Source organism: Puma concolor, chromosome B4, assembly GCF_028749965.1.
Source record: "Puma concolor isolate L17-30 chromosome B4, mPumCon1.1.hap2, whole genome shotgun sequence".
Lineage (NCBI taxonomy): Eukaryota > Metazoa > Chordata > Mammalia > Carnivora > Felidae > Puma > Puma concolor.
The window spans coordinates 78244410-78258116 of record NC_141673.1 but is presented as its reverse complement, the minus strand read 5'-3'; the positions used below and the strand labels follow the sequence as shown (position 1 = coordinate 78258116).

The 13707-nt window shown below is 39.7% G+C and overlaps 1 protein-coding gene across 5 annotated transcripts in view; it reads left to right on the top strand.

The window, feature by feature from the left end:
• Positions 1-13707, top strand: part of BICD1 (BICD cargo adaptor 1) — a 256993-nt gene that overhangs the window by 193486 nt on the left and 49800 nt on the right. For all 5 annotated transcript variants that reach the window (XM_086713687.1, XM_086713688.1, XM_086713691.1 and 2 more), the window contains exons 3-4: positions 803-955; positions 9174-9599. In XM_086713687.1, coding sequence (XP_086569813.1) covers positions 803-955; positions 9174-9599 — 579 coding nt within the window. The remainder of the gene's footprint in view (positions 1-802; positions 956-9173; positions 9600-13707) is intronic.

The following is a 13707-nucleotide window of genomic DNA, read 5'->3' as shown; positions in this document are numbered from 1 at the left end:
TGTGCTGACAGCTCAGAGCCTGGTTCCTGCTTCATTCAGATTCTGTGTCTCCCTCTCTCTGCCCCTACCCTGCTTGCACTCTGTCTCTCTCTCTCTCTCTCCAAACTAAATAAACATAAAAAATAAAAAAATTAAAAAAAAACTGATCTGGAGGCAAGAAGTTCTGGGAGGGGAAGTGCAAAGGCCTCAAGGCAGGAGCAAGCTGGCAAGTCCAGCATGGTTGGGGGGCACGAGGAAAGCTACTGAGACTGCCACGCATGACCAAGGGCTGGACAGAGGCAGGTCAGACCATGTGGCTTACTGGGAAACTTGTGGATGGACAGCCCCCATACTCGGAGGCTGGAAAGTTGGTACTGTATGTGTACTAACCTATAATTTTCTTTTATGTTTCATAATATATTGTAGCTGTATTTCTCTTTCAGTATATTAAGCTCCTCATTTTTTTCTCATTCTTTTAAATAATTTTATAATGCCAATTCAGCAGATGCCTGATTCTTTATTTCATTGTTTCCCCGATAGCAAACATATAGGCTATTTCCAGTTCTTTGTGTAAATATATACAGGTTTACTTTTCTCTATGAAAATACTTTTAAAATTGTTTTTTCTATGTAGAATTGCTGAATCTCGTGTATGTGCTTTTAAAGTTTTGTCACATACCACTACATTGCCATTCGAAAGATGGTGGGACTGACTTACATTGTATGAGGTGTTTTTATTATTATCTTTAACCACCAAGGTATCTGTACTTTATAAAACCTAGCATAAGAAAGTTTTATATCTATTGTCTATTCTGTTGTTTCAGAACAATGAGATGGTGGAGCTACAGAGAATACGGATGAAGGATGAAATCCGAGAATACAAATTCCGAGAAGCCCGCCTCCTTCAGGACTACACTGAGCTGGAAGAAGAAAATATCACGTTGCAGAAACTCGTGTCCACGTTAAAGCAGAACCAGGTGAGGTTCAAAAAGTTTTTCAGTTACACTCCAGATAGAGCCACATCTTCTGACCACCAAGGTTAAATCTCTTTATTTCTCAGAAAGGAACTTGCCTGAATTTGCCTTAATCTTCCTACAATATTTATGTGCTGGTATTTCCTGACCCTCCTCCTGTTTCAGCTAACCTTTAAAAGTCAAACCTAGAAGGATAATTTACAATAAAACTTTGCTGGATAAGAAGCAAAATCTTAGTTTATCCTGTAGCCCTGTGTTAACTTATTTTAGGTGGAATTGAATTGTATTATAATCAATTTAACCTGACAGCTTCTCATTAAGAGCAATCCCTTCTCTCTCTTTCTGTAGATTGCTTTCAAATCACACAGGGAAAGGGATTATGAAATATAAATGAATAAGAATAAAATTATAAGAAAAAGATAATATCTGATTTTTCTTCAGCTGTAACCTGACCAAAAACATTGCATGTGGACGTTCAAATAATTTTTTTTTTTTTTTTTTTTTTGTAGTGAGGCTTAGTTTAATTGCTTAATTTTCCAGATTGGTTTGCTTGTGGTATGTTACAGTAAGTAACAAAAGTAAGTAACTTAGTAAGTAAACTTAAAGGCCATCCCAGGTGTATGCTTATATTTCTCCTCCCTTCCCAAGCTGATATCTCTATCCAAAACTATTTTGGGGTTTGATAGATAACAAGGGTTGGGAAGGGAAAGAAAGAATCCAGAAGAAAAAAAAAAAATCCACGTGTTGACACAATTGAAATTTGATTTCTGATCATTGCTACTTCCCCCCAGCTTTGGAATGTTGGGGAAACAAAGTATCTACCAGGGAGCACAGGAGTGGGGGGGTTGGTTTCAGACCATTACAATGGGCTACCAGGACATCCCCCTCTGTTTTTACCTCAATCCTTGCAGTTTAAGTACTGACTCCCTGTGTGTGTGTTCTGTTCTGAGGTCTGGTGAGCATCCCAGGTCTCAGTATGGCTGGGGTCAGTGAGCTCACGTGAAGAAAATCAGTCTGAGAAAAAATTTTTAAGTATGTTTCTGAGAAACTTCTTAAGAAGGGTGTTATTTTGTTGTTTGGTGTTTTGGTCACTGATGAAGAATGCAGAGGACTTGAAGCAAATTTACTTGAAGTGCAGATATTTGAAGTGGCCATTAGCTCCAGTCCTTCTAAACCCTCTCTGCACAGGCAGGAGTGCGGCCAGACAGCCTTGCTGTAGCCTCCCATCACTGCATGTGGTAGACTGATAGACTCTGGAGGTTAATTTAGGCCAGTATTAGGTATTCTTGAAAGTCTGCCAAGGTATCCTGTGAGTATTCATTAACCCAGATGCCGTTTCTGTGGGAATCTGTACTCTTAGTCTGGCTGATTACTGTTTATGGCTCATCCATGCCCTTCCACCAGTAATTGAAATATGGAAATCAAATGCTTAACTCAGAAGTTTGAAAAAAGACAAAACAAACAAATGGGAAAATGTATGCATCTCTTCAGTTTTATTTTCTAGATGCAATATGGTAATTTTCCCAATCAAGTGTCTAATTAATTAACTTGAAATCATTTTCTGCACAGAGAGCCATTCTGGCTTATTCCCTGACAAATGGATACACTGTAGTGTTATAAGTCTCTCCCAATTAAGAAAATGCTAGGTTTAGCTTTTTGGTGTTTTTTCCTCCTGTTGGCCTTTATTGCCAGGAGTTAGAATCCATCATAAACTCTCTTCCCAATTAATGCGGTATTAAGTATAATATTTTATGTATACATGCCACAGTTGTTGTTTTTTTTCCCAAAGAAATGACGGTGCTGGCTTTCAATCTCAAAACTGGTCTGAATGTTGCTTTGTACTGAAGCTCCCTAAGCAAAGTATACTCCCGCAGCCTGGGTATTGACATTTCTCTGAATAGGTAAGCTAGTAGCATTGTAAACTGCTTAGTTCAGAGAACTAGAAGATTCTTTTTCTTCCTGAGGTTCTATTTCTCTTTTAACTATTTATTATTTTCTTTTTTTTTTTTTTCAACGTTTATTTATTTTTGGGACAGAGAGAGACAGAGCATGAACGGGGGAGGGGCAGAGAGAGAGGGAGACACAGAATCGGAAAAAGGCTCCAGGCTCTGAGCCATCAGCCCAGAGCCTGACGCGGGGCTCGAACTCACGGACCGCGAGATCGTGACCTGGCTGAAGTCGGACGCTTAACCGACTGCGCCACCCAGGCGCCCCTATTATTTTCTAAATAACTCTGGTTTAAATAGCACTTCTTATTCTCTATATAGTTCCTATATATTACTTTGTTTATTTTCTATCCCCCTCAACAATTATATAGCACTTAGTACAGAGCCTGACCCATAGAAGGCGTTGAATAGACATCTGTTAAAAGAATGAGTAAATTGTTTCTTTCTTTCTCTTATATTCATTTTCTTTTCAGCTTAGAAAGGAAATTATAATTTCAGATAATTATAATTAACCAAACCACATTTTATTGTTTTATTTATTTTATAAATATGAAATATATGGGAACACCAGAGAGTCGACTTTGAAAACTTTAGCTACTTTGCTTTGTGTGCTGGTTTGGTTCCGTGTACAAAATAAAATCAGGTCCAGTCTTATAAATATTATTTATACCTCGATATTTTTTAAAAATAAAATATCTGAAAGAAGTATAGGAGCCATGAAGAAAGGTCAAGTGAACTGTCAATTTCTTACCAGAAAAACCCATTGATGAAGCAGAGCTATTTATTAGACCTCTCCCAGTAAGAGACAACCCACCTCGACAGAGCCTCAGTAATGTCTAAAATGGGAGGTTTAGGGAAAGGGTGTTCATAGGATTTTAGGCTCTGGACTGGGTTTTGCATGGTGGGGAGCTGGTTGGGATAGATTTAGTCTATGACATAATGGCTGTCATTTAGGAGGCACAACAAAGCAAGGGTCCTGATGTGTGGATCTCATCTTTTAGGAGCAAGTATTTCCCACAAGCAGCCAAGTTTTTTATCCCTCCTCTCAGTATTGGTTAACACAGAGTTAACAGAAAAATTTGCCTGGTCCCAGTATTACCTACAGGGCAGGGAATTATGTTAGCTTCAATTTCTAGAGATGTACAGGTGGGGGGGGGTGGCGGAAATAATAAGTTCTCTGTCCCTAATATCTCACATGCTAAGCTAAAGCACTCAATATTGGTTATCTAGCCTTTGAAACACTGTTTAAAATTAATAATTCAATCATACTTCTATTATGAAGAACATTTCCTCCAGGGATATATTTCTATATCAAGAAATAATATCATAAGAGACCTAGGGAATGTATTCAATTCAGTTTTATTTCATTTAACCAGTGTTTCAGGAGTATCTTTCAGTGAGGTCATGTACTTTTTTAAGGACAAAAGATATGGTCACTGGCGTAAAGAATTTATAGTCCCAGTAGGGAAGGCAATAATAAACTCATAGCCTTCCACATAATTGCATATTAAAGCTATGTGTTAGATTTGGCAATACAGGGCCAGTGCCGGGAGCCGATCCATCCAGCCTTCCTGATGGCACAGCCCGGGTGGTTGGTGGAAGGGCAATGCACAGTGACCCTCTGAATGGGAAGCTACTGGTATCCCTCCTGTTACTCATCTTGGTCATCCCCATGGTCCAGTTGGCACTGATGATTCAAAATAAACCCATGGGGGGCAAACTTGGGAACATTTTCTGGGGATGACCCCCAGGAAAACTGGGAAAAACCATGAGAATCCGAAGACGGATAATGAAACCTTATATCCAGCCAGTGCCACCCCCGCCTGCCCATCCCTTACCTAAAGGAAGGATAGCCCCCTATATTTCCCAGCCAAGGAGGGGGGCAAATGGATTAGAAACCCCCACTCTGGCAACAAAGGAATGTATCTATGGATACAAGTTACTCCAACCCCTAGGCCCACTTGGCCCCCAGGAGGCATTCCAGAGCATAGCTGGACCTGGTGGGTTAAGGTATAGAATGGTTCATTAGTTCCTAGGTATACATTGTCTCTCTGGGAGTACATAAGCGTGGGTCCCCAGAGTCCTCTTGGCTCCCTCCCAGCCCCCAAGACCAAAGCGAATACTTTTGTTCCTTATGCTGCAAATGGTTCAAAGGAACAATTAAGAAGTCACGTCCCTGTAAATGTTCCACTTGAGGTGTTGAGAGCTAGATGACCTTTCATGAAAATAGCAAAGCAAATGCCTTATAAACTATAAATAAACGTAGATACATAATGAAAGTAATATGAGGAAATTAATCAATAAGCAAAGGGCAGGAGGGAATGTTACGAAGAAATAACCATGAAGTTCCTTAATGGGTGATTACACAAAGGAACATTTTTAGAATTAGGTAATGCCGAGAAACATAGATGACGCACGCTACAAACAAATTGCTAACAAATATGATGCCACATTTGCCACAATAAAGCGGCCAGTCTAACACACTGCTGTTGTCTGTGTCCATTTGTCATCTCACGGACGCCATTCATCCTTCGGGAACCCCTGGACCTACTGGGGCTGGACCCCGGCAGGCCAGATTAAGATTTTTAGAGTTCCTAAACTCTGAAAAGATTATGATACTTACCCCCAACCCTCTTGTAGTTAAAAATAAGAAAGTTACTAAGCTGTGAAGTTGCTATAAGAAATTGTACCAAAGTACTGATTTTTCTAATAGTGACTACTTTGATGATATCTTTAAAAAATCAAACATCAATTTTTTAATTGCCTTCTCATTCCTGTTTCTTGGTACCTCTCCTTTGCTGGACCTCTAATCATGTAATGTGGCCTTATGGTAATGGCATCAGAAAAGAGGGATCTGTTTGCCTTTGGAGTTAGGATCAGATTTTTGACATGGGTCTTGAAGATGAATAGGAGTTTTCCAGATGACGTCCTTTGCTGAGGCAGAGAGACATGAAACAGCTGGGTAAATATTAGGAGTATTTGAGTGAGATGTGAGTAGAGCGAGTGAAGCTGCCCAGAGACAAAGAGATCAAGTCTTATACGAAGTGTACTGTCAATTAAATAAGAATTATAAACTAAAAAAATCTACAGTGTCTTCAAGTATAGCTCAGAAATCAGTAAAATTTTCAATAAAGGGCCAGGCAGTAAATATGTTAGGTTTTGCAGGCCTAATATATGTCTAACAGCGTCTCTTCCAACTACTCCACTCTGGTGTTGTAGCATGAAAATAGCCATAGACAAAATAGGTTGAATGTATTCTAATAAAACTTTATTTGTAAAAATAGGTGGTGGGCTAGCTTTTGTCCAGAAGACACAGTAATGTTTGACAGTCCCTGGCGTAAGCTATCAGTTTAACAAGGATTACAGAATAAAAGGTCTACAATGCAAACTAGAGAAATGTCTGCATATGTAAAGCTGTCATATAATTTGGGGGCAGTCAGAGGATTGGTTGAAATACTAGGAAAGGTTAGCAAATCATAGGTATCCTGAGTTGTCCAGGGAAGGGAAAAGAGAAGGTCAAGAGGAAGATAACTTTACAGTATATAAGCAAGCCTAGAAGAAACCATGATATAAAGACACAGATTCTGTTATCCCAAGCAATTTCCATGATTTGAGTCTTTTGAATGATTCTGTCATGGACATGTGAAGTTCCAATGATCTCGTATAACAGTGAGTGCTGTTTGTCCAGCATTATCCATTATTCCTTTCTCCCAATGTATTACCCAGTTTTAACTGAGCATAAGGCTACCCAGAGGAAAGATATATTCTTATTCTTTCGCCTCCCTTGTAAATAAGTTTCATATGACTAGTATTGCCCAATGGTATATGAGAAGTGATGAGCACCTTTTGGGATATGTGCTTAAAGGGAAGGGGTGTTCCCCTTACTTTGAGCCACTGCTTGAAACATGATCAAGGTGGCATACTGCCTTAGATTATATGGGCCAGAGTAAAAGACAGTGCAATAAGACAGGAGAAGCCTGGTTCCTGGATGAACTTATGATGGAGCAGAGAGTCCTATTGGCCCTTGACTGACTACGTCCATAGTGTTACATGAGACAGAGAAACAAACTTCTATCTAGACTAAATCATTCTTACTTAGGTCTCTGTTACATCAGCCAAACCTATATCTGACCTAAACCTATAACAAAAATTGTTATCCTAACCTTTATGAGATAAGCCATTGCATTGAGATTATGTGAAGAACAGGGGTTGGAGGGTGGAATTAAAGATCCCCATCCTTGGGGCGCCTGGGTGGCTCAGTCAGTTAAGTGTCTGACTTTAGCTCAGGTCATGATCTCGCAGTCTGTGAGTTGGAGCCCCGCGTCGGGCTCTGTGCTGACAGCTCAGAGCCTGGAGCCTGCTGTGGATTCTGTGTCTCCCTCTCTCTCTTCCCCTCTCCTGCTCATGCTCTGTCTCTCTCTGTCTCAAAAAATAAATAAAAAACATTAAAAAAAAATATCCCCATCCTTTAATTTTTTTTAATATTTCTTAAAATAGAAGTTTAGTATAAACACTAAGATAAATATAAAGCTAAACACATAGTTTATATTAGTATCTAATATAATGACTTTATTATATTACCTTCCTAGTTTATTTTTTCTTCCACAATAATTTATTCAGCAAACACTTGTTGAAGAGCAGAATTCTGTTGGAACATGATGGAAGAATATTGAATCACTGTGAGGGACGCCTAGGTGCATAACAAGTATTTCCTCCTTCTGAGGAAATTACCTCTGTGGAGGTAAAAGAGTTATTAAATTAAAAAGTGACATGTGAAAGGGGAACCACAAAAGACTAGAGATAGAGAACAAACTGAGGGTTGATGGTGGGGAGGTGGGTAAGAGATGTGCTAGATGGGTGATGGATACTAAGGAGGGCACTTGTGATGAACACTGGCTGTTGTAAGTGAAGGATCACTGAATTCTACCTCTGAAATCAATATTGCACTGTATGTTAACTGATGTGGGAAGGAAATGGCAGGTAGAACTAAATTTCCTCATAACCTGCAGCCCACTGACAAATACTTGAGGCAGGCAGAGTAAAATGTTTCTCCAGGAACTCCCTGCTGTCTTAATGCTAATGATTTACTAGAGGGAAAAACTATCTTAGTTTGACAATAGCTAGGCCTCTAGCATCCTGTGAGTCTTCTTTAGCATATGAAAATCTCTTTGGAACCTTCCTCTTTGGAACCTTATCTCCCCCAACTCCCAAATATATGACCAGTCTCTTCACAGGGTCTGGGGCAGCTTTTCCTGCTCATGGGTCCTGTCCCCGTGCTTTAATAAAATCACCATTTTTGCACCAAAGACGTCTCAAGAATTCTTTCTTGGTCATAGGCTCTGGATCCCACCTTCACCCCAAAAACTTCATCATTAACTAAAATTTAAATTCAAAACAAAAGAAAACAAACAAAGTGGCATGTCGATTTAGAGTAGGGATCTCTTTCACTTGTGGGCATTCATGACCGGGAGAGTGTTTAAGCAGGCTATTTGATTCTAATTCAAAAGAATATTACATTGATAACAATATATATATATATTTGTTATTAGATAATCAGTACCGCTATTCCAGATTCTATCTGTAAGCACATAAAATTGTTCTTTGTTTTGTTTTACCCTCACACATATTTTCTTGAGATTAAATTCTTATTGTGATATTTTAGCTAATTTATCTGAGTATAAAAATTTCCTTATCATTAATAATTGAATAAAACAAAATAATAGTGATGATAAAATGTTTTCTTGGTTGTAAATATTCTGATAAACTATGTTTTGTTGTTTTTTTTTTTAATTCCTGGGGTTTTTTTTTTTTTTTTTTTAGGCAAACAATGCCCCCTTTTGGCCATTGGCTCCTATAAAAAGAAATCATAAAAACAGACACCTTTTTAATCTCTGCTAAGAATTGAATTTATATATATAACTTAACATATATATAGATTATATATCATGTTACATATATAAATTATATAATAATAATATGTTATAAATTATATAATTTACATACAAAGAACCTGTCCTGTGTTACCTTAAGAGTATATATACTGTGTACTGAGATTTGAGATTTATTTTGTAGAGAAACAATTTATACTGCGTAGTTTCTTTCTTTTATTTTGTTTTTAGTTAACGTACAGTGTTATATTAGTCTACTTGCTATATTGTATGCCTGAAACTAACATTTTAATTTTTTAAATAATTAGGTCTACTAGAATGGTTAATGGCAGTGTTGTAAGACCCAAATTTTAGTTTTATGAATCTTCTTTGTCATATCTAATTCAGGTTGAATACGAAGGCCTAAAGCATGAGATTAAGCGATTTGAGGAAGAAACCGTGCTGCTCAACAGCCAGCTGGAAGATGCCATCCGGTTGAAAGAGATCGCAGAGCACCAGCTGGAAGAAGCCCTTGAGACCTTAAAAAACGAGAGGGAACAAAAGAACATCCTGCGGAAGGAGCTCTCCCAGTATATCACCCTCAATGACAACCATCTTAGCATCTCTGTCGATGGACTCAAGTTTGCGGAGGATGCAGGTGAACCGAACAATGACGACAAAATGAATGGGCATATCCACGGGCCCCTTGTGAAACTCAATGGAGACTATCGGACTCCCACTTTAAGGAAAGGAGAGTCTCTACACCCCGTTTCTGACTTATTCAGTGAGCTGAACATTTCAGAAATACAGAAGTTAAAGCAGCAACTTATGCAGGTAAAATCTCTTCTGTTACTGTGAACTTCTTGCAGGCTGCACGGAGCCTGTTTTGTGATATCTTCTTCTCACATTTTACTTCTAGCTTATTTTTTGACATACTCCTTCTTCACCTGGCAACCTTGAAAGTATAGTATTTTAGAAAGACACAACCGAAGAGGTGTTGAAAAGAAATCTCTCATTTGCCTGGCTTTAGGAAATATATCTTAGAGCCACAAAGTGGATTATGATCAGGTGTGAAGGGAGAGAAGCCTCTTGATGCGTTTCTAACAGAAGAATTCAAAAGCTTTATACATGAGTGATCTGACTTTTCTACCACAAACAACTGTAGTGTTAAAGAATAACGATACACTTCACAGGAATACTTTAAGCTTTTTTTTTTTTAATTTTTTTTAATGTTTATTTATTTCTGAGACAGAGAGAGACAGAGCATGAGTGGGGGAGGGGCAGAGAGAGAGCGAGACACAGAATCAGAAGCAGGCTCCAGACTCTGAGCTGTCAGCACAGAGCCTGACGCCGGGCTCGAACTCTCAAACCGTGAGACCATGACCTGAGCCGAAGTAGGTCGCTGAACCGACTGAGCCACCCAGGCGCCTCGAAGCTTTTAAAAGACATGAAGGACTTTCAGTCTATAAATTAGCCAGGATATCATATGATTCAAAATACAGAGCAGGTATAAATCTGAAACCAAGGAGTTCTTATTGCAACATGAGCTAGGCCTTAAATTTTTAGCATCTTCAAATTCAAATATCTTGTGAAGAGTCCTGCCTTTTAAGTTTATCTCACTGTGAGATGGCTTTTCTAGTTTAGATACTGCCTCCCTGCCATACCTTAATCTAGTGCTAATGGGAATCTCGTCTGAAGCATAGCACTGCCACCAACACCATCATCTGAGGGCTTCTTTATCGTACACATTCTTGGGCTCCACGCAAATCTTCTGAACCAGGAATCTGGTTCAACAGGCTTGTCAGGTGATTAACTCTTTGGTCTGTTACCCACCCCCTCACCCCCCAAGTTTCTCTGCATACAGCTGGTTAGAGGCCATCAGGACTGTGCAGTCATTTATTTCTATGGTAAACAGGGCTTATAATGTTCTGCCTCTACAGAAATGATGGCTAAAAAGTGAAATTAGCGGAAATAAATAAAGATCTGGAGACCGAGTGAAGTTAATTTTATAGGTTTATTGTTAATATTACATCACGAGTTAACACATTGTGCACTTTACCTGCCCTGTGCTCTTGGCTACTAGCAAAGAATTCGTTTTCATGATGTTTAACTGAAATCAAGAGGGCATGGCCATTGGAAGAAAATGAATGTATATAGACTTTTATCTGACTGCAAAGTTCAGTTCTGTGTAGGTAATATTTTTTTATGTCTTTTTGCTCAGTTCACACTAATACAACTAGATTGATAGCAAACATATTTTAAATTTGTATGTGACAGATAATATAAGAATTCATGCCCCCAAATTAAATAGAATTAATATAAAATTTTTCTTAAACTATCACGTTGGTGGCTTTAGGATAAAAAGTTAGCATGCCAAGACTTTTGTTTCTTCTTATTAGGGTGGCAGTGTCGATTCGGAAGAGGGGCTTTTCTGCATAAAACAGCACAACAGTTTTCTTTTTTTCAACGTTTTTTATTTATTTTTGGGACAGAGAGAGACAGAGCATGAACAGGGGAAGGGCAGAGAGAGAGGGAGACACAGAATCGGAAACAGGCTCCAGGCTCCGAGCCATCAGCCCAGAGCCTGACGCGGGGCTCGAACTCACGGACCGCGAGATCGTGACCTGGCTGAAGTCGGATGCTTAACCGACTGCGCCACCCAGGCACCCCAGCACAACAGTTTTCAACTAGGTCAGCCCTTGGGCTGCAAACTCAGGGCTGCTCTCCCATTTAATCCTGTAGGTCATCTGAAATAATAGAAAATTCTGAAAGAAATGAGTCATGTAACAAAAAGAATGGTGGAGACAAGTTCTCAGCAAGGGAGCGATTCCGGGTTGGAATGTCACTTGCATTGGGGTGGGATGATTCCTCCTTGTCTGTGACTGGTGAGCTACCAGAGGTTTAGTGTCTCTGGTCCCAACCCATTAAGTGCCGGTTACATCTCCTCAGGCAACGTGATGATGAAATGTCCCACCCGTTTCAAATGCTCCAAGGGTCAACTGCCAGTTGAGAATCCTCCTATAGAAAGACAGCACTTTACTCTCCCATAAAATGGGGATACAGACTACCTTCTCCATTAGAGTGGCATGGTTTATGAGTTAATGTGTGTAGAGTGCCTCGTAAACGCTCAATAATTGTGAACTGTTATGACTACTTCAACTCCACAGTGCCTGGAGCACTCTCTTTAGCTTTTATTAGTATTATTAACTTACTGTTGGACAGTTGGCTCCGGGAGAGTCATCTCAGAAGGGACTAATGTGCTCACTGGTAAGAATACAGGAAGGTAACAGTGAAGTGTCAGCGTGAGGTCTGAAAAGGGATGTTCATTTAGCAGAAAGTTAGGGAGAGAAAGACTTGGCCGGGTAAACCTTCCCTCAGTACAGCAGACAACAGTGTACCAGGGTTTAATTAATGTTGACAGTTTGTCAAGATATGAAGAGGCACAGGCACGGCCTTATGTTCCAAAGTTAGCACCGCATTTAGTTGTGGAGACCATGCTCAACACAGGAATGGGGGGCTTACAGCTTCCAGTCTCACAGCAACAACACTAACATCTAATTATGGTTTAGACAAAGTCACCATCTTTTGGTAAGCAACATTTTTTAAAAAGCGCATTAACTGGGGCGCCTGGGTGGCTCAGTCAGTTAAGCGGCCGACTTCGGCTCAGGTCATGATCTCGCGGTCTGTGAGTTTGAGCCCCGCGTTGGGCTCTTTGCTGACAGCTCAGAGTCTGGAGCCTGTTTCAGATTCTGTGTCTCCCTCTCTCTGACCCACCCCTGTTCATGCTCTGTCTCTCCCTGTCTCAAAAATAAATAAAACGTTAAAAAAAATTTAAAAAAAAAGCGCATTAACTTTTTCTAAGAATATATTTCGTTCAAACTGTTGAGTACAAGTATAGCGGAATGTATCTTTTCATGCATAATTTATAATCTGATAGGTTTTCCTTAGCTGTGCATCCCCCTTGGGTTTAATTTGTATAAATAAGCAAATTATAAAAACATTACAGGATACATTACCGAAAAGTAATTGCAATTGTCTTTGATGTTAATGAGGCTTGAAAATAATATGACAGTTCTGATACACAGCAGTACTCGTAATGCACCTTGCAGCATATCCTGTGTGTCAGCAACACTGTCTGGACATCCCAAGGAACAAGCAATCAGATGTACTTTACGTGTGACTATCTGAAATGCTTGGAGCCAAATGTGTTGAATGAAATGTTCAGAATGTAGAAAGGTAATATACAGCATATACTATATATTTTGCGACATCCCTAATGAGATCAGGTGCAGCAGTGAATGATCAAATGCTATTAACATTTTTTTTATGTTTATTTATTTTTGAGACAGTGAGAGACAGAGCATGAACAGGGGAGGGTCAGAGAGAGGGAGACACAGAATCGGAAGCAGGCTCCAGGGTCCGAGCTGTCAGCACAGAGCCTGACGTGGGGCTCCAACTCAGGGAACGTGAGATCATGACCTGAGCCGAAGTCGGACGCTTAACCGACTGAGCCACCCAGGCGTCCCACTATTAACATTTTTGTAGTGAAACATGTGACTGTTCACTCTAAGAGGAGAAAATGAGGACCAGAGAAGGCCTCTCATCAGGCAGGTGCAATTTTGCTGCTTGAGGAGTGTAGGGCTGTCTGAATATCACTACCCAGTGAGTTATAATACAACTTTTATTTAAAGCCACTTGCGATTTTGAAATTATGGCTGTCGTGGGGCATTACAGCTGCCATACTGTTCAGGCAGTTCTCAGTCTTGTGTACCTCAGCTTCTAACATCAGAATACTTTGGATATCCCAGCTTGTATTTTCATAGTCACTTGTCTCTTAGGATTTCTTTTGGCCAGGGTCCAAAGTACCGCATCTGAGAGAAAGTTGTGCACCTTCAAATTGAACACCTGTGCTTAGTTAATGTTGTCAGTTTGTGGAGACATA